The sequence below is a fragment of the Emydura macquarii genome, unplaced genomic scaffold (assembly GCF_026122565.2).
Source record: "Emydura macquarii macquarii isolate MOO-44397 ecotype Brisbane River unplaced genomic scaffold, CSIRO-AGI_Emac_v2 contig_1348, whole genome shotgun sequence".
NCBI classification, from domain to species: Eukaryota; Metazoa; Chordata; order Testudines; family Chelidae; genus Emydura; species Emydura macquarii.
Window position 1 is genome coordinate 23310384 of NW_027131485.1, and position 25738 is coordinate 23336121.

General features: G+C 52.6%; 1 protein-coding gene across 1 annotated transcript in view; it reads right to left on the reverse strand.

Moving 5' to 3' along the window:
* The window catches only part of NTN3 (netrin 3), a 76469-nt gene that overhangs the window by 14177 nt on the left and 36554 nt on the right, over positions 1-25738 (reverse strand). Inside the window, exons 3-5 of the mRNA XM_067551527.1 lie at positions 22882-23070; positions 10182-10331; positions 8415-8468 (exon numbers count right to left, since the gene is read on the reverse strand). Of these exons, the coding sequence (XP_067407628.1) occupies positions 8415-8468; positions 10182-10331; positions 22882-23070 (393 nt within the window). The remainder of the gene's footprint in view (positions 1-8414; positions 8469-10181; positions 10332-22881; positions 23071-25738) is intronic.

Genomic DNA, 25738 nt, shown 5'->3' on the forward strand with positions numbered 1-25738 from the left:
TGGGTTGCAGGAGCAATTTGGGAAGTAGGAGATGCTGGCTGGGCAAATGGAGATCATTGCGAATGTTAGAGAAAAGCCAGGGCTCAGCCAGGGACGTCAGCGGGGGAGAACGGGGGGAGCCGAACACCTGAAAAGCAGGAGCCTTGAAACAATGAAACACTGTTACCAGACACCTCAAAGAATTTGACACACCTGCTGTGGACTCTGCAAGCCTTTGGAGATGAAATGGCTGCTTTTATGAACAGGGGGTGGGGGAGGGCGTTATGTGTGGGGCAGGGGTGGGGTATTTGGGGACTCACCAATGTGGGTTGTAAATCGACACTGTGCCGAGGTGGGGTGGGTGGTTGCGGGGGTCCCTGCGCACATACACCCAGGGACGTGTGCCAGAGGGCTCAAAGGCCCAGGGACCCCACATCCCCACCTCCCAGAGGCAAGGCGTATGCCCCACTGCTGTCCTCGGGAGTTACTTGCATCTTGGATGAGATTTGAAGTCAATATTTAGGTGGCAGGGAGTTGAGCCAGGCTGACAAACTTTCAGTCCTTCCAACCCCCCCTGGCTGGGTTTTATTGTAGGGGGGACGTGGCCCCAAGCCATGGGGCTGCAATTTGAACATAAATGAAAGGGAGGCCTTGGGTGAATGGATTTGCTAGCCCTGGCTCTGGGAGAGGGCAAAGGGGTATTTGAAGGGAATGAGAAGCACCAGTGGAAAAGAGATGAAAATTAGTGGTGAACCAGGCCAACAAGTGTTTGAGAGTTGAGCCTGCAGAACAGGGGCAAAGCTGGGCCTGCGGGACATGGGAGTGGGTGGGGGAGGAAGATATAGCAGGAAAAGTAACTAAGAGGAAGGTGTAAGATAAAGAAGTAAGCTGCCCATGGATGCCAGGTGCTCTGTTTTACCACTGCCATTCATTGATACCTGCGGTCTGATTGCCTTCCTCCTCATGTCCTCTGGGCCTGCCTCTCCGCTCAGCTGCACTGACTTCAGTGGCACCATCAGCCATACAACTGGCATCACAGCTGCGGAGATTTCCATGGGCGCTGCTCCCCCTGAGGTCAGGGGTTTACACATTCCATGGCCAGAAGGGACCATTGTGATCAACTAGTCTCACCTCCAGTATAACGCAGGCCAGAGAACTGCCCCGAACAATTCCTAGAGCTGAGCTTTTAAGAAAATCAGTCAGCCTTGAGTTAAAAATTGCCACTGCTGGAGTGTCCACCATGACCTTTGATAAGTCGTGCCAATGGTTAACCACTCTCAGCGTTAGAAACATGTGTGCCTCATTTCCAGTCTGAATTTGTCTAGCTTCAATTGCAGCCACTGGATCTTGTTAGACCTTTGTCTGCTAGACTGATTATCAAATGTTGATCCCCACATAGGCACCAAGAGCCTGGAGTCAAGTCACCCCTTAACCTTCTCTTTGTTAAGCTAAATCGATTGAGCTCCTTCACAGACTGGGATGAATATGGCCCAATGAGCGTTGTGATTTCAGTCCCCGATAGAGATCATAAAATCAATGCTGCATTCAGCATGAATCATAGAATCCTAGAAGATGAGGGTTGGAAGGAATTTCAGGAGGTCATCTAGCCCAACCCCTGCTCAAAGCAGGACCAACCCCAACTAAACCATCCCAGCCAGGGCTTTGTCAAGCCAGGCCTTAAAAACCTCTAAGGACGGAGATTCCACCCCCACCTCCCCCCAGGTAACCCATTCCAGTGCTTCATCACCTTCCTGGTGAAAAACCTTTTCCTAATATCCAACCTAGACCTCCCCCACTGCAACTTGAGACCATTGCTCCTAGTTCTGTCATCTACCACCACTGAGAACAGCCTAGCTCCATCCTCCCTGAACCCCCTTCAGGTATTTGAAGACTACAATCAAATCCCTTCTTATTCCTCTCTTCTGCAGACTAAAGAAGCCTAGTTCCCTCAGCCTCTCCTCATAAGTCATGTGCCCCAGCTCCCTAATATTTTTCGTTGCCCTCCGCTGGACTCTCTCCAATTTGTCCGCATCCTTTCTATAGTGGGGGGCCCCAAAACTGGACACAATACTCCAGATATGGCCTCACCAGTGCCGAATAGAGGGGAATAATCACTTCCCTCCATCTGCTGGCAATGCTCCTACTAATGCAGCCCAATATGCTATTAGCCTTCTTGGCAATCAGGGCACACTGCTGACTCATATCCAGCTTTTTGTCCACTGTAACCTCCAGGTCCTTTTCTGCAGAACTGGTGCTTAACCAGTCGGTCCCCAGTCTATAGCAGTGCATGGGATTCTTCCGTCCTAAGTGCAGGACTCTGCATTTTGTCCTTGTTGAACCTCATCAGATTTCTTTTGACCCAATCTTCCAATTTGTCAAGGTCACTCTGTATCCTATCCCTACCTTCCAGGGTATCTACCACTCCCCACCTCTTAGTGTCTTCTGCAAACTTGCTGAGGGTGCAATCTACCCCATCCTCCAGATCATTAATGAAGATGTTGAACAAAACCGGGCCCAGGACTGACCCCTGGGACACTCCGCTTGATACTGGTTGCCAACTAGACATTGAGCCGTTGAACACAACCCATTAAACCCGATGATCTAGCCAGCTTTCTATCCATCTTATAGTCTATTCATCCGACCCATACTTCTGTAACTTGCTGGCAAGAATACTGTGGGAGACCATATCAAAAACTTTGCTAAAGTCAAAGTATATCATGTCCACTGCTTTCCCCACATCCACAGAGCCAGTCATCTCACCAGAGAAGGCAATCAGGTTGGTCAGGCATGACTTGCCCTTGGTGAATCCATGCTGACTGTTCCCGATCACCTTCCTCTCCTCCAAGTGCTTCAAAATGGATCCATTGATGCCTTGCTCCATGAATTTTCAAGGGATTGAAGTGAGGCTGACTGGTCTGTAGTTCCCCGGATCCACCATCTTCCCTTTTTTGAAGATGGGCACTATATTTGCTTTTTTCCAATCATCCGGGACCTCCCTTAATCGCCACGAGTTTTGAAAGATAATGGCCAATGGCTCTGCAATCACATCAGCCAACTCCCTCAGCACCCTCAGATGCATTGCATCCGGCCCCATGGATTTGAGCATGTCCAGCTTTTTATAAATAGTCCTGAACCTGTTCTTTCAGCACTGAGAGCTACTCACCTCCTCACCATACTGTGCTGCCCAGTGCAGTAGTCTGGGAGCTGACCTCGTCTGTGAAGACAGAGGCAAAAAAAGCATTGAGTACTTCAGCTTTTTCCACATCATCTGTCACTAGGTCGTAGTGGAATGCAATGACAGGGCCAGCTGGGGAAAGCAGAGGCATCTGTGGGGGAGTTCCCGGCTGCTGCGGTGACAGTGGAAATGGAATTGCAGCTGGGACTGCCCGTGGTGCATCTGTCAAGCAGCAGATGTGAGAACAGAGGGGGAGGAAAAGCAGAGCATGGAACCCACATGCTCACTGAGACCAGAGGACCCTGACCGGACAGAGCTGCCTCTTTATCTTTGCCATCTCCCGTGAACAGAGGCAGTCAACAGTGGCTCAGCAGCAGCCATCCAGCCACCGTCTCCCTCAGCTGCATGGAGGTGGGGGAATGGGCACAAGGGAACCAGGCTCTGAGTGACAGGATCTGCCGGTCTTGTCCTCTAGCTTTTGTACCGGCCTCCACCTCTCCCTCCTCACCCTCCTTTCCCTTTCAGCAGCTGTTGGGAGGATCCAAGCCTGATAACCTGCATGACAGCATGTTTCCCTTGGAGGCACAGCCTAGGAGAGAAAAGGAGAGATGGATGCAACATGCCAGTCCGGAGGGGCTGCTGAGACAGTCATGGAGAGCCCCAAAGGCATGGATGCAAACAGACTGGAGAGACGCTGCCGCCGGAGGAAGAGGAGTCTGAGTGAAGCAAGACAAGAATGGGCCTGAATTTTTATTTATTTGATCCAAACTGCAGTTCAGTGAAAATTTGCTGACCAGGTGTGAACCTGAACTGGGTTCCTGGACTAGCCCGTGGGTACAGCTCAAGGGAAAAGCAGACCTCAAACTTGATTCCTGTGCTGTCCTGTATTCTAGCTCCACCAGAAGTTATGGGACTTGCTGGTCTGTTACGCAGGGGGTCAGACTACATGATCATAATGGTCCCTTCTGGTTTTAAAAGCTGTGCATCTAAGAGAAAGAGGACCTGAACTGTATTTCTGTGCTCTCCTGGGATGGACTCTGCAGATTACTTTGCACCGAAGATACTTGAGCTAGAAGCTGGAAATCTTAAAAAAACAAACCTGCAGATAAAACTACAGGCAGCTTAACACAGGCCTGCGCCACTAAAGCAAAACAAACACTAAGGTCTCCATCAAGTGTGATTTATTTTTATTCAGCTGAAAATATTAGGATCTATTTCTAAGACCACCCTATTTTTAGAGCACTGCAGGTGGGAGGGGTACACTGATTAACTCCTCTTGAAGTGTAACTCCAGTCTTGGGGTAAATGCTTATGGGAAAAAAACATTTTTAGCTTTTCAAAGCATCCCTTCCTGGATGTTCCTGATTAGGACGTCTCATGGCCAAAAAGCAAAAAAGCTTCTATTTCCACGTGAACCGGGAAGCTGTGTTGAATTTACTCCCCACAATCTTTCCTGCCAAACAAAGACCAAAGAAATTCTTTCAGATTCCCCACCCTCTTCTCACCAAAGGTGGAGATGAAAACCAGGAGCCCCTGAATGCCAGAGTGGCCTGCAAAGGGGTTCATCTGGTGGCACCACGTACGGTCTCTCCAGCAGGACTTGCTGTAGGTGACCATGGACGTGTTGGTCACAGTTCTACCAGTCCCAGACTATCCCAGCAGGGGAGACTGGACAAAGGACTCCTCACGGAGGGATCTCACAGCTCCACATCCCATTTCAGACTGGAGGGATTGGGGCGGGTGTGCTGCTTTGTGGCACTCCAATCCTAGCTGCCCCCACTTGAAGGCATGTCAGAAATGACGTGTAGAAGAGTTGGGGCTGGGTGGCTGTCAGAGATCCAATCTCCTCCAGCAGGCAACTCTTTAGGGAACAATGTAGGAACACCGGGCATGTCGGTCTATTGTCAGCCCCCAGCCAGAAAACTCTGTAGGGAATGCAGAACTGCCCTATTATTTGTCCAGTTACACGGCACAGATCACCTGACTTACAGAGTCAGATCAGGACTCATACCGTAACCGAGGCATGAAATGAAGTGCATTTTATAGACACTGTAGGCTAGGCTGCAAAACTGCAATTTCCCTCCTGTGTGACATTATACTGCCATACTTTGAGCCAGCTCATCAGCCAGGTCAATCACTGCAGCTCCATCGGAGTCAACGGGTCAACAGCGCAGCTTCACTAAAGTCAATGGAGCCAGGCCAGGCTCCACCAGCTGGAAATCTAGTTCATAGAACATGCAGCCAACTCCAGCTCACACTGAAGGGACTTTTCCTTGAGAAAATAAAGCAACCAACACAGCCAATCGCTGACCATTAAAAAAAAAAAAGTGGGCAGGCAGGAGCGGGGGAACCACAGACATGTGGGACTAAGAAAATGCCAAAAACTGTTGACCCACTGATGCTGAAGTCTCCGCCCTTGAGCCAGGCTGGGAAAGAGCAGAGGGAGACAGGCTTTCAAAAACTCCAACAGCCATGAGCCCATATCACAGGGGGACGTGCAATAACATTCCCATGGAATTCCTAGCACTGAAGAGTGATTGCACAGAAATGTTGGGGAGGAGGGGGCAGAGATTGCTATCGCTACAAGGGGCTGGGGGGATCTGCTGGGGAGGTCACTGTGTGCCCAGTTTGGAAAGGCAGGAGGGGTTGGGGAGGCTGGGAGAGATTGCTAAGGATCCCCTTTGCTCTACACCCCCAGACCTCACATTGTTGCAGCTACATCCTCTGTCTGGAGCGAGGTGGCAAAGGTTAGATGGAGGAAAGAGTTAACAGGGCGGCATGTGTACGTGACATGTCCAGAGGAGCCCATTCGCACTAGGAATGCAGAAGTGGTATGAGACAACCTGGCGGCTTGACAGCATAGAGGTGCTATGATGCAGAAGGCCCATGCCACCCTACGCCCTCAGGGATTTGGACCTGATCATTGCAAGAAGTCTCCTGATCTCCGCCAGCTATCGGTGTAGCTCTCAAGAAGGTGGCCGAGAAGCAGGACATGCATTTGATGTCATCTTGGCACCATAATCCCCACATGTGCTATCGATCAGGAGTGAAAACCAGGTAGGATGCTGGCTACAGGAGAAGACCAAGGCCATGTGGGGAGAAGTGTGATGGGAGGGAAAAAAAAGTGTCAGAGAGACCCTTCCACCCCAAGAGGGTGGAGCCTGTCACTGCACCTGGGCTGGCCAATAAGGGGCACTACAGATGGACACGGAGTGAGTTGGAAGTTGCTTGGGAGACTATTACTATGGTGAAATACAGATGACAGGCAGATTAGATGGAAGGATTACATGGGGATGGAGATGGGGAGGAAAATGTGGCCTAGAAAACAGGGGCTCCTCTACCACAGTGATGAAGGAGGCAAAGAGATTCATAGACTCATAGAAGATGAGGGTTGGACGGGATATCAGGAGGTCATCTAGTCCAACCCCCTGCTCAAAGCAGGACCAACCTCAACTAAGTCATTCCAGCCAGGGCTTTGTCAAGCCAGGCCTTAGAAACCTCTAAGGATGGAGACTCTACCACCTCCCTAGGTAACCCTAAAAGATGGTTTTACTCTTCTACCAATGCATCCGCCAGGTCACGCCAGCAGCGGAGCTGTTCAGAAGGCTGCTGCTGGCTGCTAGATCAGTCTGGACTCTATCCAGGCTCAAACATGGAGTTAGCAGCATACTATGTGTAAAAGATTCACCACACCTGTCCATGCATAGTCATTACTGTGGCACCTGAGGGCCTGTGCTGGCTGAGTGCTGGCCCATCTCAGAGGATAGTTTCTGACAGAGTTTGGGGAAGTCTAAACCACCACATGCAAATCGGATCCGTGCCTCTTTGTGCTAGTGCAAGCCAGTGGAACCGGCTGGATGTCTAAGCAGAAAGATGGTGGATACTTCCCTTCTGAGAGACAATTTACCAGGTCTGGCCTTTGCTTAGGTCTCCATCCTTCCACACTAGCAAGCTGTCCATAGCATGCCATCTCCACTCTCCCTGCTTCGGTGGGCAGCAGGGTCTCCTCTTCTGCAATAGCTGAGACCCTTGCCAGGCCTAGATTTCAGACCTGGGCCTTCAGTGGAGGCAGTCTGTCATACTGAAGGATGGTGTCATGAGGCCTGAGGACAGAAGGCCATGCCCTTGTTATCATCTGATTTCAACTTCTGGACCATGAGGTGCCACTAACCTGCCTGCAGGATCTAGCAGGGTGGATGGAGTTCCATTAAAACGGTCCAGCTTCTTCCTCTTCGATAGACCCTGCGACTGCAAGGGGCAGCTGTTTCTCCTTGTCAAAGCCCTCTCCTAGGTTTTCCCACCGGTATCGATCCTGTTATCTCTGACCTGAGCCTACTGGGGCGACTGCGAGACATTATGGGCTTCCCATGCCATCGCTATGCAGCTGACACTTGGCTTCTCTCTCCCCTTCCCATGCAGCGTGCACCACCACCCTGCTGGCAGCAGCTGGCTCGCGCCCAGGCTGGGAGGAAAGGAGGCGATGGAGATAGGCGCAGGAAAGCTGTTGGAGGAGCTAGTAGTCAGAGGCCAGTCCTCCATTTGGAATCGTGGCTGTTCCTGGATGCTCAGAAATCATCTGGAACCGGAAACTCTTCCTTGCTGCTTAGGCAGGCCGGGAGCTTCCCGCCCGCAGGAGAACGCCAAGGCGGCCACTGTGCCTGGCCCTTGCGTGGGTGTGCAGGGATGGGGGAGGCACCCACCTGAGGGCCGGGTCCAATCCGGTTCTCAACAGAGAACTCAGCACGTGTCCCCGTAGTGCGAGCTGATCCATTTCTCAACCTGCCTCTGGACGGCAGAGCTGGGGGCCAGATGCCATGGCCTGGGAGCTTTGGCTCAAGAACAGCAGATTTGGACACAGCGCCTGCCCCAGGAGGCTGTTGCTGAGGCAAGGAGCACTCACGGGAAAGCTCTTGTGTTTGGAGGAGATTAAAGAAATCAACCCTCCCGAATCTCCCCAGTCCCATCCCTGAGGGGTGGGGCTGATACTGCCAGAGTGCAGGCTGGCTGCTGGGACTCTTAGCAAGCCACAGATACACAGGATTTAAAACCTTGTTTGCACATTTTATTTTGCGTTGGAGGAAAGCCGGCTGCTTGCTCTCTGGGACCACACTGGGCACGAGGAGGTGATTTGGTGTTCAATGCCAGCACACGTTCAGACTAGGGGATGGGGGGAGGCTCCTCGGGGAATAGCAAGGGGAAAATATACTTAGACAGGGATAGCTGCATGGTGCCTTTTGTATCATGGGATTTAGAGCACTCACCTGCAGGCTCTTCTGTGCTGGTGACCACAGAGGTTGGGTTGATGGCAGGAATCTCTGGAAAAGAAAGGGTGAGATTCTTAAGGAAAGGGGCTTGCTTGCAAACCTTCTCCTCTGCTTCTCCTAGTGGAGAGTCCATTGCCAGCAGCAAGAGAGGACAAAGCAGCGCCTCCTGCTGGTTTCCTTTGCAGCTGCTACAGAGACATACAGGGCACTAATAGGGGGGCATCCCAGCACCTCCTCCTCCTTGTCTCTGCCAGTCAGGCTAGATGGAGCCCTGGGAGTTGTAGGGTTCCCCAAGGGATAAGCCCTGGAAATCTCCCCGCTCCCCAAAGGATTTGTGCAAAGCATTAGCGAACATCATTCATAGCGGGCCCAATTCTGCTTTCAGGTACACTAGGCTGAAGCTAGAGTAAGTGAAGTCAATGGGCTAAATGCTCTGCTGGCATAACTGATGATTCCAATGGAGTTAACGCCAGGAGGGAATTTGGCCCACTGTAATTAAGGCCAATTCTTGGTGCCATTAAAGAAAACGGGAGTTTTACATGGACTTCAGTGCAGCCTACTCCAGACTTGCACCAATGCAACCCGGAGCAGAATTTGGCCCGGTATCCAGGGAGCAAGAGAAAGCTACTTGTTTGTAATCAGCTGGGCAGCGCGTATGTGTTGCCCCTGCCAGTCTGGGGGAGAGTGAGAACTGCTCAACCAGGGGAGTGACTGGCCCTGTGTTGGAAGCAGATTCTCCTTTAGCGCACGTGGTGATGGTGGGGTGGGGGGGCCTTGTCACAACCCATGTTCTGAGAAGAGCAGGCATCTCTCCCCCCACCCCACACAGAGGTGTCAGGAACTCTGCGCTATGCACCAGCCCGATCCTATTACTGCCATTTCCATCGTCACTCCTGTTCAGACAGGACTGGCGAGCTCCAGGATGACTGGATCAGACCATGCCTACGGGGAGGGCTGGGAGCTTGGTGCAGATGAGTGGCTGTGAGGGACGAGGCCAGTGTGTGCTGTGTCACGCGCTGCTCACGTATCCCCTCCTCTTCCCAGCCAGCGCTGCTCTCAGGACAAGCGGGCCAGGCCAGGCATCCGCTGATCCTGGGCCAGCTCTGCTGCTGCTGCAAAGACAAAGGGGACCTGGAAGCTCCTGGGAGACCTTTAGAGAAGCCACCAGAGCGGCCCACCTCAGCCCTGGGAGCCCTTGCTGTGCTTCCTGAAGCACTGCAATCAGCAAGGGAGAAAGATGCTGACCCTGTGCGCTACGGGGTTCGGAAGGCCCCCACTCTGTCCCTCTCCGCCCCCCGTGCTGCAGTGAGGGAGCCGAACTAGGAGCATCCTGTCTGTGTCAGTCCAACACAGCTACCACCTTTAATCTCTTCCCACTTCTGGCCTCCTGGAGCAACGAGCACGGAAGGAATCTCACGGCTCCGCAAAGCTTCCAGTTCAGCTTCAGCCCAGCCCAGCTGCAGGGGCAGGGGCACTGGCCTGGCTGCCAATTGAGACAGCAGCCGCAGAGGGGGCTAGACGGAAGAGAAGGAAATGAGCAGAGAAAACCTCTTGTGCAGAGCTCCCACGTGGCTGTGCAGAACCCCTGAGGGTATGGGTTCCAAGGTCTCCTTCCAACTGCTGCCCTCCTTAGCTTCCAACAGCCCCTGGAGACAGGGCACCAGATAACAACATGGCTAAAAGGCCTTGCGCTTGTAAAGGAGGAAACGGGGCCCGAGAACACAGGCAACGTTGGATCTAAATATTGCTGAGGGCATTACTCACTGATGCATGGAGCCACTGGGGACCGGCTCTGCTGATAGCCCTTGGCACAGCGATTGCAGGTGAGCCCCGTCACCCCATCTTTGCATGGGCACTGCCCGGTGGTCTGGTTGCAGGTTTTACCAGCTGCACCAACAGGGTGGCAGTCACAAGCTGAGAAAAAGAGAGAGAAAGATATATGCTGCTAAAAGAAAGGCAAGACGCGCATTACTCACACCCACTCTAAAATCTGTGTACTGAGCAGGACATGTCTCTGATAACAGCTACTGAACACAAATTTAAAATGAACAAAATATCTATAAAACGCCATACTGGCGGCTGGTGTTATTGCTCAACTCATTTACACCTTGTTTTTCGGTTCATTAACCAAGCCTGATTTTCTGTGCATGGATTTGATGTATTCAATGAACCATTTGGATAAACAATTTTAAACCTAAAGGGCACTCACAAACGGGCTATTCATGATCCGGTATTTGTGGCATGTGACGGCTCACCTAAATCAAATTGTATTGTTGCTAATCCCTGATTGAACTGTGGAACTTTTTAAACTGGCTTTTTAAGATCTTTTTAAAAAGAAGAATAACGAAGGGTGACTGGTGACTAATGAGAAATCGCAGTGATTGGCTTTCCAGGTGTTTGTCTGAAGAACAGCCTCTCTCCACACACTTTTGCACGGAGGCACCCATTTGTGCAAGGGAGGGTGTAGGTGTGAAGCACAGACTAATGAATACAACGTGAGGATGGAGAGGCACTGCAAAGCTGGGTAGGGTGCAGAACCAAAATAGCAGGGGCTACTGCAGGGCAAGACTGAAGTGCCTTGCCACAATTAGGGAGGAGCAGTCTGCAGAATACCCACCTGCACCCAGGGCACAAGCATGATTTTTTCGGGCCCAGCACAAACTTGTAACATGGGCCCTCACCCCCACACATACCACAATCCCTCCTCACAGACATACAATCTCATGAGCCATGAAGATTTTTTTCCTCATGGTAATGGGGGTTGCAGTCTGGGCTATGGCCCCCCAGAGCTTCCGGGACCTGGTAAAGTGTAGCCTTCCCCCCCACCCATGTGGGGACCCTGCCTGCACTTCATCTAGCCCCAACTGCAGCTAAGAGGCTGTCGCATGGATAAACATTGGATTCAGAGACAAAATATAAAAGGGACTGAGTTTTGAAACATCCCAGAGGATTCTCCTGGGAGGAAGATCCTGACATCATGGGAATCTCAAGGCAGGGTGAAACAAGATGAGCCTGGACTGGACCGTGGAGAATGTATTCTCTTCTCACCCAGGAGAGAAGGTAGTCCCCGCAAGGTCAGGGGTGGGGGTCCACTGGAGAAGCAGCAAAGAGATGGAACTCCCATCTCATTCCAGGCACAGGGATCTGGCCAGAAGATGCTCCTACCATGCGTTTCTTTTCATAAATGGCTTGGAGCAGGGCACGACCTCCACTCAGTTAGGTCTCATCAGGTTAAGTCCCTGGAGATCAGAGTGTTTGAATTGGCACTTACAGCTGTCTGCCATCCTTCAATCTTAGGACAGGAGAATAGCCAATTTCTCCCACCCCCTTCCCTACCTTAGGGGGAACCCAGCTGCAGCTGCTTCAGGGGACAGCCTGGCCCATGCGGAAACTGGGAGGAATTTCCACAGGCTCTCCAGCCACCGCAGCTGGCCGTGTCAATTAGCCAATCACGAGCAGGCCAGCGGGGCCCAGGGTGGAAGAGAGAGTGTTAAGGCTCATTAAAGGTAACTAATTGCAACCTTGTGAAAGATGGTAGGGAGTGAAAAAAGGAGGAAAGAGAGAGAGAAATAAAAAGGTTGTTTTCCAGCAGGGGATTTTTAACTTTGGAAAAAATGTGTAAAAAGCAAACCTGGCTTGTGTCAGAAAAAGGAAAAATAGTTTCCGATGCTCTGCTCGTTTTTCTTGTCGGTGAAGGGAAGAGTGTGCTTGCCATACTGGCAAAGGGGCAGTGGGTTGGAGCTCTGCAGGATGCTGTGCCTGATTGCCCGCGCAGAGCAGGAGAGAGAAGAGGCAACACCTGTGTCATCAGCGGCGATCCATCCATACCAGCCGCTCAGTGTCTTGTAAGCAACCCAGCTGTGCCGCTCTTTGACTCAATGGTCTGGACTTCTCCCTCCTGCTTCTCAGCTACTCCTGGCCCCTGCGCTATCTCCCGCTCTCTGGCTACAGGGGCAAGAAAGGAGGTCTTGGAGCTTAGGTCAGTGGGCCAAGCTCACATGGGTAATGCAATGGGAACACTAGTGAAGTTGCAACACTTTTGCTGATGCAGCAGGAATCCGCTGAGCCAAACCATTGCCACCCTCCTGGAGGAAGCTGAGGGAGTGGGATGAAAGCTTCAGTCCAGGAACAGCACACGTGTCACAGCCATGCTTAGCAATGAGACCCAGCTCCTCATTCTTCTCTGATGTTGGGGAGATTCTCTCTCCTAGGGGAGCAGAGCTAGAAGCAAGGGGATGGAATTGAAGTTATTCCTACGTGGGTCTTGGCTTTCACGTCTTCCTCTCTGGCTCCAGAGCCAGGGGATGAATCTGAAGTGGATCTTCTTGGTGCTTCCCAGCACATCTGATCTCCAGATCCATTGGGAGGATCCAAACTGGCTCATTCCCCTTTCTCCAGCCCTACATCCAGAGGATGTTCTCATTCTGTAGTGAGTGCTTGATGGGAGAGTCACAGGCGGAAAGAAGCTGCTAAACCAGGAAATGACTGTCCCATCAACCAGCTTAGGACTGGGGCTATTTAAAAACTAGGGAAGGTATCTTGCTTTCCATCAGTGTAATACTCAAACGTGATTCCAAAGCCAAACAAAAACAACTCCCTGTGTGCCACCCCCCTTCCCCCAAAGATGTTATCATTTCCCTAATTTTCACCAGATGGGATCTCGGGAGCATTGCGTCCTTGCTCACCAGGCCTTCTCATACTCAGCAAGAAACAAGAGCATGCAGCGTCTAATGTGGAACAGATGCCGTGTCCCTATCAGATCTTGGCTGGGATTGGAAACGGACGTGTTTCTGGCAAGGATATTTGGGGGGCTCAGCTGTGATAACAAATGGCAGCATATGAGGGAGTCCTAGCCTGACATGGGGCCTTTGGAAACACAGGGCCTTTCTCCAGCCCCAGCACATTTGGTGCCAGGACTGCTGGGGCCTGCAATGCCTGACTTAGCAACCGAGGGCCTCACTAGGGCTCCTATAAACATGAGGTGGCCATCAGAGAGCCAGAGAAGACCCCTGAGGCCATGTCCTAGGGGATCCCATGTGGGCCCCTGGAGCTGATCTTCAGCGTGACACTGAAAAGGTCCCTGGGGTTGGGCTGTGGGATAACCCGGAGCTAGTCACTCGCCAGCTGGTAGAACAGCTGCAGCTAGGTCAGCTCTCACCCTGCTCTAAGACCCCTGCCCACACAGCGTGTTTAACAGGAGGCGAAGCCAGCCCAGCACCCAGAATCATATCAGACATGTCTGAGTCCATCCCTCTTGCTGCTTCAGTCCGTCTCCCTTCCCAAGACCTCAGCTCTCCTCCAGGCTGCCCAAGAGGCAGCCGCAGTAGCTCCACACTCGTTCTCGAGCGCAGAACTCCGGAAAAACCCACCAATACGCAGACCTCCTCCATGCCAACCGAGCACCGAGAAATGCCCATCCAGGAGGGCAGAGGTTCTCAAGCAGCAGGATTAAGATGCAGGGGTGTTAACATCTCATCGAAGTGATGCAGGGAGGTTAGTTACCAGCTGTCTATCAATCCAGTGGCTCAAGTGATGGTAACAACTAGAGAAGTGACGCCAGAGATCAATGCGTCATGTAACCCCCCTGCCATTTGCTGTTAATAACAACGCTACTTTGCCTTGCTCTAGACTAGAGCAGTGAGCACCTTTACTTCCTCTCTCCACAGGTGCCTGGGATGTCTCCGCACTTCAGACAAACCTTGAGAATTCCCCTGGTGTCTCTGCCTGTTTGTGACTGTGACTGTGCTGCAGGGGTAGCACGTGTCGCTGGGGCACTGGCCGCCCAGCTGTCAGGCTACAGCGCAGTTCTCGCTGTCCGTTTCTTTGTCTTTCTGTGTCTGGTAACTGCTTAGGCTTATGTAACTGAGGTTTTGGTGGAAGTAAAGCCCTTAATCACTTGTCCATTAGAATCCCTGCTGCAGAAACCAGTGCTTCTAGGGGGCTCTTGCTCAGTCCACCAGGACCACCCCTTTTTCAATCTGGGGGTAGTTTCTTCCTGCCTCATGCCACGTTTCCAGCCAATCCTGGTTGTAGAACTGGCACATCCAGTACCATGGGATCATCCCTTGGAGAATGTGGCCAGTGGGAAGGGGGATTGGTCAGGATGCCCTTTGGTACAGTTAGCATCTGGCATGTGCTGGAGCAGCCCTCAGCCTGGGGAACCTGCCCTCCACGCGGTGGTGCCATGATCAAAGGGAAAGCAGAGAGGTACCTCATGGTATCTTTGCCCGCACACTGAGCTGTGCTGCTTGCAATTTGGCCGGCTGGCAGGATCTAGCCCAGAACATCATATGACGTCACTAACTTAGAGCTTATCTCATCTACCTTTGCTTGCCAAAAAGCACGTCTTTGCACCTAATACTGAGGATATTTTTTGTCTGAGAGCTTAGTTGCTGCTAACTCAACATTTTTCATTGGAGAGCACTCATGTTTTATGGCTTTATTTAAATTACAGGGATTAATGCATAGCCACCCTTTATTTGGCTTTTTGCCTACAATCATTGAATTAACCCATCTCTGTGTTTTCCAGACTTTTCTATATTACCAAGTCCAGTTTTTACATTGTCTCTTGGAGGATGGATCACTAGAGTTATTAGTTATGCATTGTAATTCCCCTTCCAGACACTCTAGATGCTGTGATACATCTGTGAATTCGGCTAGGATGCTGTCTGTGCTCTGTGTATGTGCTACTTAAAGAGCTTCAAAGTTTGGCCACCATTAAGTCCTAACACACATGGTACATCCCAGTTTCATATTTGGAAAGTTATTAATACTACTGGTTTTTAAAGCCAATTGTGATAATTATTTGCCTTTGTACTGCTGTTTCATGTCCTGAATAAGAAACAAGCTTTGCTTTTGATACCTGTACCGTTCCTCAGTGAGATGGTTCTATATTTTCCCTGGAATAACACTAGTTGTGCTCCAGTATCCCAATTAAAAGCTATAGGTCTGCCACTGTCGTTTGATTGCATGTGCCAGTCTGAAGCAGTTTGCTCTGTAGATGTTGTACTTACAAGGAGATTTGTGTTATTGCCTTGCTTTTGTGCAAGCATTTGACCTTTAGCTATGTGACAAGCCTTTGAAAAATCATCTTTCCTGTTGCTTTTATGGGCAATTTCTTGGCTTTTGTTCTCATCCACATCTAGCACAGAGTTAGTTCTGCCTGCTGGAAAATCTCCTATTCCTGTTTTGATTATTATTTTGGGCTTTCTTTATTGCTAGTTATTGAAAATGCTGCCATATAGACGCCTCCCGCCATGCACCGGGTAGACTCATTTCACACATCCCTAAAGCTTGGATTGGGATTCGAAAGGGGAGCGAATTTGGAATTCTGGCCCAGGAGTCACACCTGGCCACACACAGGATGTGATTTATAAACAACCTTGCTAGCGCACTAAGCACAACGGATCCTGGTTAGGATCCCAGGAACGCCTGCTCACCTGTCAGTTTTAGCACATGGCTGAGCCGGAGCGGCTCATTATCTGCGCTGCTCTCTGCATGAGGGCTAGCGGGCAGCTGGGTGGCAGAGATGTTACCATTCCCAGGGTGGAAATGCTGCTCCTTATTATATGTATTATGGTCACACCTAGACAGCCCTTCCACTGTGCAGAGCACTATATAAACAGTTAGATAATCCTGGCCACAAAGGATTTACAATTCAGATGGACAAGACATAGCACCCAGGGGCGAAAGGAAATCTGACGATCCCTATTTTTTAGATGCAGAATGATGAAGTGACTTGCCCATGGTGTCTGTGATAGAGCTAGGAATGGAACCCAGCTCACCGGGGTCACAGCGGAACGCCTTTGCCACAAGACCCAGCCTCCCACTGAACACATCCAGTGCAGCAGGGGATGGACCCTGAGCAAGTGTTCCCCTGACACTGTCAAACTTTGCAGCATTCCAGGGGCATTTGCAAATCCTGCCAGAGCTCCAGGAAAACGCACTCAAAACCGTACCTGCAAAACACCTGCCTTTTGCTAGCAGCACATACCAAGTGGGGTTTGCCTCTGGGGGAAGCTCATGAAGAGCCCAAATCCTCTGATTTGGCTGAGAGTACACAGTCATTGAGCAGAACTCTCTTGGCGCACTGCGTGCTGGAGCTCTTCGCTCTCCATCTTCTCCCTCTTCCTAGAACAATGCATCCTTCATTGCCAGAGAACAGCTGCAGCACCTGCAAGCTGGTTTTATAGATTCCTATCACTTCCTCACCTAGCTGGGACTCCTGGTGTTCCCATTAAGTCTGAATTAGTGAGCAGAATCTCTGCCCGGGGTCTAGGACCATGGGAAGTCAAAACCCACTGGGAAGAAGGCCACCTTTGCCTGGCTTGTAGGCCCTTAACAGCAGTGCGCCTGCCCTGCAGGATCCATCCCTAGAAGTGAAAGGGGAGCCCCTCCTCATGCATTGCTGTCTGTGGTTTCGCTGTAGAATCACAGCAGAATTGCCTCTTAATGGAGGTGCTTTCCATGAACCTAAGTCTCTGCAATTACACTCTGTAAGGATATCAGAATGGAGACTCAAGCTGCTGCTTTTGCCGTGTGGATTAGGAAGTCAAAGCTCCGGCACATTTCATTGGAAGAGGCCAGGTCCTCTCATGCTACCGCACGCTCAGCTCCAAAAATAAAGATGCCTGAAAGACTGCCAGGGGAGGAAATGCTCTGAGTCCCTCCTGCGGCTTAGCAGCATGTGGAAATAAATCTGCCTGATACGTTGACAACTCATACACACACGCTGTCTAGTGTCTCTCTGTCTGTCTGATGGGCTCCCCGAGAAGCTCGTCTGTGTGCGCGTAGGATAAATAGGACATAGAATTATAGAAGATGAGAGTTGGAACGGACCTCAGGAGGTCATCTAGTCCAACCCCTGCTCAAAGCAGGACCAACCCCAACTAAACCATCCCAGCCAGGGCTTTGTCAAGCCAGGCCTTAAAACCTCTAAGGATGGAGATTCCACTGCTTCCCTAGGTAACCCATTCCAGTGCTTCATCACCCTCCTAGTGAAAATGTTTTTCCAACCTAGACCTCCCCCATTGCAACTTGAGACCATTGCTCCTAGTTCTGTCATCTGCCACCGCTGAGAACAGCCTAGCTCCATCCTCCCTGGAACCCCCCTTTCAGGTAGTTAAAGACTGCTATCAAATCCCCCGTCACTCTTCTCTTCTGCAGACTAAACAAGCCAAGCTCCCTCAGCCTCTCCTCATAAGTCTTGTGGTCCAGCCCCCTAATCATTTTTGTTGCCCTCCGCTGGACTCCCTCCAATTTGTCCACATCCTTTTTGTAGTGGGGGGCCCAAAACTGGACATAATACTCCAGATGTGGCCTCACCAGTGCCGAATAGAGGTAAATAATCACTTCCCTTCATCTGCTGGCAATACTCCTACTAATGCAGCCCAATATGCTATTAGCCTTCTTGGCAATAAGGGCACACTGCTGACTCATATCCAGCTTCTTGTTCACTGTAAACCCCAGGTTCTTTTCTGCAGAACTGATGCCTAAACATCAGTCCCCAGTCTGTAGCAGTACACAGATTCTTCCATCCAGGTCTCTGCACTTGTCCTAGCTGAATCTCATCAGATTTTTTTTGGCCCAATCCTCCAATTTGTCTAGGTCACTCTGTATCCTATCCCTACCCGCCAGCGTATCTACCACTCCCCCTAGCTTAGTGTCCCCTGCAAACTTGCTAAGGATGCAATCCACCCCATCATCCAGATTGACAGCTGCTCGACATCTGCAAATAAGGCTCCTAAATCCTCAGCAAAGAACATAAGCAGGGAAGGAACAGATTCTGCTTCCACTGCGCCAGGTTGTGATGATGCTCAGCCATCACTAGCAGGGCTGGGCAAACAGTTTCAGAGAAGATAAGAGCTCACACAAATCGCTGCGCAAGACTCAGACTGAACCGTGGAGATTGAAAATAGTTGGCTAACTCGCTTCCACCTTTCCCATTTTAGTGTTCCCTAAACATTCGGCTCCTGCTGGTTTGGGCTGGGACCAGACACAGAAAAGAAGGGGTCAGATGGAGCTGGAACAAAACTCAGAAGCCGTCCAGTCTAGTGTTTTGTAGCAAAGAAGTTGAGAGAAGCCGCTGGCCCATAAGAAAGGAAGAGGTATTTATATAAGAGACGTCCTGCAATTCAGACAAGAGAAGCCCTGATTCTGCTCCTAATGGATTCACACCTGGGCAAATCTGGAGCATGAGAGACCAGAGTCTGTGGTTCTGAGCTGACATCGCCCAGGTCTGCAGTGACGGCAGCGCACAGCGGGAGGGATTTCTACAGAGTGGGCAACGAGTGGCTGATACAACGGCCCCTCGGTGCATGGTGAGCTTATGGACTGGCAAGAGAAGCATAAGGAAGCCAGGCAGGGAGCGAGAACTTGAAGTCGCATTCTGCGGGGCTTTGTAGACTGCGGGCATCGCTTTATAGCCTCTTCGGAACTGAATGGCCACCATGGGAGTCAAACACGGCATTGGCTAGTGGTAGTCAGAAGCCGAGCAGCAATGTAGCCGTTCATTGACTGAGCAGGTGATCAAGGTCAGAAGGGCAGGTGTGTAAAGGGAGGAAACAAAGGCAGGACTAAAGCACTGCCTCAGCACACTCCCCCCGCACCAAAACTTTACCAGGGGCTTGTGGAGAGAACGGGAAAAGTGGCAGAGGCAGTCGGGGAGATTTTGTTGAACATCCCCTCCCTACCCCCAGAGGAAATGACTCAAGGCTTTTTCAAGAAGCCACACACTGCCGAGGTTGCTGCCTACCTTCTGCATTTGTGCTGGGTTGCAATATTTTGGGAGGGCTTTGCACGCAGGGCTGTTTCCTGGGAAACCGTATGGCTTGTCCCACGGGGGCCGAAGTACGCGGGCCGGGCAGTGTCCAGAGATGGTGGAAACGCTCGCACAGAGACAACATGAGAAGCTGGAGACACTGGAATGAAAATCTCTGAGGCAGAGACTGGTCACCTTTCATTCCAGCTCTCGTGCAGCAAGAGCCACGCACGAGTGTCATCACTCGCACCACAGTGCCCTGGCATGTATTTCCCATGCACACGCATGCCACGGGGGCTGAATTCTGGCAATCGAGCCCTGGTGTGTGACACCGGCTGTATGTCTGTATGCATCTTCCACATAGCCCATGCCCTGCCTGCTTTTCTGCAGATAACATTTTCCTCCTTTGCACCCTCCCTGCTCCAGCCCGAGTCTTTCCTTCAGATGCAGCTGCCTTTGGCCTGCTCCAAGACAAGATGGGCCCTGGCAGCACCCTTGGGAAGAGGCTGGCAGAAGGGGAGCAGCAGGGAGCCCAGGTTCAATGCCAAGGCCCCTAAAGCAGCGAGCCAAACACCTCCCGATGCCCCTGAGATGGCGGAGGGTACTGGAGAGGGGAAACGGCTCACCAGAAGGGGACACAGCCCCTCCCCCGCAAAGCAGGCATAGGGGTTCCCCTCTCACAAAAGGTGCCATGCAGCCTGCGTCCTGAGACCCGCCCCAAAGAGGGACAAGCCACCTGCACTTTCAGCCCTGCATTTTGATTCAGAGCTACAGCCAGATTCTGCAGCCGGCCTGGGCAACGCCGCATCTCTTGGGAGAGCAGGGCGTTAATGGCCAGGGAGAGATGCCAACAGTTTATTAGAATGGGGCCTGGAGAGCCGGGGGTTAGTGACACAGCTGCTCTGCGGAGCTCTTGGAGAGTCACTTACAGCGCTCCCAGAGGAAGAAAATTGCCCCATCATGGGGTGGGGGAAAATGATGCCCCACAGCAGCATCACAAGCCACAGGGGGCGGGGGAGGGAGGCACAGTCCTTGCTTCACGGATGACGATCCACGTTCCCTCCCATCCCCGCAGTAACTTATAGCAGACACTCAGCTTCCTTCCGGCACAAGGTGCTCGACATAACCACCCCCCTTCCCCACTTGGCTCCTGTATGAGGGGGAGCAGGGAGTGCCATTTCGAAGTCCATTGCCACGAGGAGTCACCGAAAGGCCAATGGTGTTTTGGAGCAAGTGTGAAATCCCCAGGCCAGGGGAAAGCTGGTTGCTGAGGTGAGGCCCACATGCACTGGGGGTGGGGGGGGGAGGGGTGCCAATTCAGCTGCTCCAGTTATTAAAAAAGCTTAGCTCTTGTTTCCTAATGACCCAGCTGTAAGACAGGTCTCCCCTCGCCGGGCCAGAGCCAGTCTCAGCAGCGCTCTTTCGGCCACTGATGCTTTCCACTTTATGAGGTGCTTGTTAAACCTGGGGCTTTTCTCCTCTCTGCGTCCAGTCTGGGAAGGGCTGGGGGATTTTTGTACGCCATGCACTAAGGCTGATGAAGAGGCTACCAATCTGCACAGCACAAAGCACATGTTAAAGTGGCCTACTCAGCCCCTGCGAGCCTCAAATCTGACCTACCTTCAAATTGTCCTAATCTGCCCAAAACAGGGGCTAAATGTCGGTGTTCTAAACCCATTCTGTTGCTGCAAAATTGCCCTCTTCTCTCCTTGCCCAAAAATCTTTGGCAGTCGCTGTTTGTATGTAGGTCCTACGTAAAAGCAACATTTTGTGTTCTGGTGCTCCTTCAACCCTGTAACATCCATAAGGAAAACAATCCACAGCGTCCCATCGCCAAGCCTGGCCTGGCACATCAGAGCAGGCTCCCATCATGTGAGCGGATCAGGACTGAGCTCCCACACAGTATGGATGGTTAGCCACCAGGATCTGGCACAGGCATCAAGGTTGGAGAAGAAGAACCACTCCCAACCTCCCAGGTTGGAGTCCTTTGACGTGGGAATTGGGCTTCTCCCAGTTGTCTCTCTCCAGCTCGTGTAGGGTGCCCGTCAGAGCAGTAGAGCTGTGCTGGCTTGGATGCGTCTCCAACACTTTTCTAAAGACACTGCACCTCTCGCATATGGGAAACGAGGCTTGAGATCCTGGCTTGTGGCTCCATATGTGGGTGTGTCTGCTTCCAGAACCCGCAAGGAGGGTGACAGAGGATGAATAGGAACCTTGTTGGAGGTTGGGACGGAGAGATTTATTTTAGCTGCCCATCCCCACCTGAAGGGCCCAACCCAGTGCTCAGCCAAGCCCATGGAAAGGCTCCTGCTGATAAGGCTGGAAGCGAAGAGAACCCTAAACTGGCTGCCAAGTTCCTACTGGCCACTGCCTTGCATTGTGGCGGGGGAAGAGTGTTCGTTATTTTAATTAAATCAAGAGAAAAAAAGAAAGACAAGCCAAGGCTTGGTGCTCCCAGCGGCCTCTCCAGCTTGTGCAGAGGAGACGCCTCCTGGGATGCCAGCAAGGCGGCCCCACGCCCTTCTCAAAGAAGCTCACAGTCTCCATTAGACAAAGAGTCCAGGGGAGAAATCTGGTTCCATTGAAGTCAGTGGCCAAACTCCCACTGACATCGGAGGGGCAGGATTCATCCCAGGTAAATAGCATCCCCTGTGACGGTCCTGGTGATGCCAGCTGTCACATTCTGTTATCTGAAGTATTTCGCTTCTTGGTGGGACTATTGCGTGGTGCTTCACATAGGCAGTGTGCTGTTAGCTGGGATTTGAATGGCAACAGCTGGCTCTCGGGCAGCACCTAAGTCAGCGTGAAAACCAGAGGGAGGACAGGTCCGACTATGGGTAGAATCCAACACAGATCTTATCTAGTCTTCAGTGGTGCTGAGCACTGGTGACGCCGATAGAAGTTAACAGGAGCTGTGTGGGCTCAGCCTCCCCCCACCCTCAAAACCAGGTCCTGAAAGTCAATCTGCATTAGAAAACTTGCACTAGTGTAAGTAAAATGGATCTAGTTACACCTCCACAACAGAGACATAAATCAGTTTCAGTTGCACTCAAACCAATGGGGTAATTGACCACATTAATCTAGATCAGGTCGCGAGCAATTTCAATCCTTTAAAGTGCATCTACATTAGAGGTTTGCACAGATGTAACTAGATTAATCTTAAATTAGTTACCCTGGTGCAAGTTTTCTAGTACAGACAAGGCTTTACATAGCTACTTATCTCTATGCATGGACCCTTCGAGACGAAGGGGATGGATGCATTAGAAATCAGAAATACAGATTAAGATGATGGATGGATGGATGGATTCTATCCTCATTGCCTGTGTAGCTGAGACTAATATGCTCCCATCGGTGAAATGCTGGCATTCCTCTGTGGGAGAAAGAGGAGCCCAACACGTTAGCTGCCTCCCTTCTGCTTCCCTCATGCTCCATCAGCTTGTGGGGAAAGCTGTAGGGGCCTCTGTACCAGGTGAGTTCCCTCCAGCCAGAGGGAGATGGCTGCCCTGATAACTGGAGTTTAGAACGAGGCAGGGGAGTACGGTTTAGGGGGACTATATAGGCGTAAACAGCTGCATTCAGCAGGAATAAGAAGAGAAAAATAGGCATATCCCCTTAGAGAGGGAAATGGTGCAGCAAACAGAGGAAGAAAGGGCTGGGGAGGGGGTGCCGAGGGGGAGAGGTCCCAATGCTGAGCGTTCCCCTTACCTTTGCAGGCCTTGCGGTCGGTGATGGGCTTGCTCATGTCCCGGTAGAACCCCTCTTTGCAGTAATGGCAGTGCCGGCCGGCGGTGTTGTGGCGACAGTTGAGGCAGACGCCACCGCTCTTCCGGCCGGAGAGTTTGTACAGCTCCATGTTGAAACGGCAGCGCCGGGCGTGCAGGTTACAGTTGCAGGCTGCGGGAGGAGAGGCAAGAAGAGGATGAGCAGGCGAACAAAGGGCTCAGGAGCCGGCGAAGAGTCCACACCCCCGGCCTCCCTGCCCAGGGCCAGACCCACTCAGAGGATCACCCCCTCCCCCCAGGCTGCAGACTCAGAGCCACTGGCAAAATTTCAACTCAAGGCACTAAGCCAGAGGAGGCTGGAGCGAGCTGCCCAGCACCACACGTCCATCGGGGTGTGGGGCAGACACCTGGTGAGGGAGGCCCAAAGCTCTTGCACTCGGGTGCCTCTCAGGGCAGCCCCCCAGCGAGGCAAGTAGGTCAGTCTTAGCTGAGAGAGCAAGGACTGAATGGGCCCAGAGCAGGAGCCTGCACCCCCTCGGCCTTCTGCATGCAAGGCACAGCGTGGAATTGGTGCTGGTGGCTGAGGGGGTTGGCTACAGAGCAGTAAGTAGGGCTGGGACGACGAGTCAGATAAAATCAGCCTGATCCTGCACCCTGAACTTGGAAAGAAACATCTGGAAACTTCTGCTGGTTTCCACCCATCCCCCCCAGTCATTTTTCCTTTCACTCGTGTCGCAGCTTCGAAGAGAAGTCAGAAATCCCACGAGAACACCTGTTCTCCTCAGACCTGGCTCCCACTGCAGCGCGAAGAGAGGCTTTCAGCGCTGGCCCATCGCGGCAGTGGTCAGGCTCACACTCAGAGGCGATCGCACGTGAAGTGCAAGTCAGACCCCCCTTTACTCTCAGACTCCCCTGGCCTACTTATACATGCTGCCCTAGCGTGTCAGGGAGGCTAAAGCGATGCAATAATTGACATGCCATGAAGCCCAGAGGTGTAAGTGACAGTATAACATCTGTATTCGTCTACCCCCCATTCGTTGCTACAGGCGGCCCAGCCAGCGCCCGTGCCGGCATCGGCTGAGACTGGCGTGGGCGCAGTGGCCCAGCTTGGCAGTGATGGGAGAGGAGGTGGAGCGCGGGGGTCACGCACTGGGTGGGACGGAGTGGGCGACTCGAAGAAACGTTCATGGGAACTCTGCCACAAGAGCAGTGGCGTGCGGTGGGTCCCAGGTGCCCTGGTGCCAGTGCTTACATTTGTGCCCCCCTTCAGGCTCATGTGCACCCCTGCCCCATGCAGGGCAGGAAGGGTCCCAGCTCCCACCAGATGGCGCCACCCCCCAGCTGCCCCAGAGTCTGTACCTGCGGGGGGGGGGGGGGCACGCCATATTCCTCCTGTACCCCAGGACTTTCTGGGGCTGATGGCAGTAGTGGAGCCGGGCTAGAGCCACCGCTCCCCTGCCCCACCACCATTTACCCACCAGGCGGCACCAGCCTCTTCCGCTCAGAGCGTCTGCGCCCCCCCCCCCCCACCCCTGCACGTCATGGACGGCCTGGCCAGTGACCCCCCCCCCCCCCCAGGCCTGCGCTCGGGGGCCCCCAGCCCCTCCCCCCATCTGTACACCACTGCACGGGAGCAGGGCCAAGATCTAAGGCCGAGCAGGGAGCCAGGAGGGTGTCGAGGTCAGTGCAAGGTCCGCGTGAAGGGCAGGTGGAGCAGCAGGTTACACCGGGCTAGACCACCTGAGGGCTGTGTGTTTGCTTCTACAAGGCAGGGACCGTCTTCTTGTCCTGGGTTCGTTCAGCACCTAGCACAACAGGGCTGGGCCAGGCTTGGGGCTCCGGAGTGCTAGCACAATAAAAACAACACCCACTGCCATGGGGATCCAGCCAGAATCTCAGCAGCCCGAGAGAAGAGACAGGAAGGAATCAGCAGCAGCGACCCTTCTCTGGCAGCTACCAGATCCCACCCGGACTCCATCGCACCCCCATAAACAGGAACTCCCTGGCTGTCTCCACGGGGGAGAGGGGATAGGCAACCAATCAAGCCAGAGGGCCTGTGAGGAGCTAGGGGAACGGGGAGATTCGGAGGGCCGGGCACTGCTGGCAGACAAAGAGCGCTGCAGCAGGCAGAGGGGAGGGAAGATTCAGAAGAAGGCAGGTGCCTAGCGCCGAGTGTCCAGTGTGATTCCCTCCAGGGGAGCCGTGATCAGCCTCTCTTTGCCCCATCCACTTGCTCATGGCTTCACTGCCGGCAGGACGGGAGACGACCGAGCAGCTTCCTTCCATGTGTGCTCCAGATGTGTAATATCTGCGGTGCCCCGCTGGGCCGGGGGCTGTGGGGGTCACTGCTGAGGAGCAGGGACATGTGGAAGAGGGGGCATGGAAGGGCAGCTCTGCCGTAAATCAGAGACAAGTGCAAATTGGATTGTTAGAACGAGACTCCCAGCAGAAAGGCCAACGGAGCCAGCTGGGCACCTGCCATCCTGCTGCCACGGAATCCCCCCCCTCGCTACCAACAGATGGCCGCTAGCTATGGCACAGAGCTACCCAGGAACAGATGTCTGCTCAGCTCTCAGCCCCCCAGTGGCACCAGACAGCATGCTGCTGGGATGGACCAGGAGACCTCGGGGCTGGCACTGATCCACTCACCATCCCACCTGCAACGCCTGCCTACGCTGCCAGTGGCTCCTATCTGCCTGGCACACAGGGACACCACATCTGCATGCACTGCTAGGTACTCCTCGCTGATGACTTTAGACTCAGAACCCCCCTAAGGGGGTCATGATTATTATCCCCATTTCAGAGATGGGAAAACTGTGGCACGGAGATCCTCAAAGGTA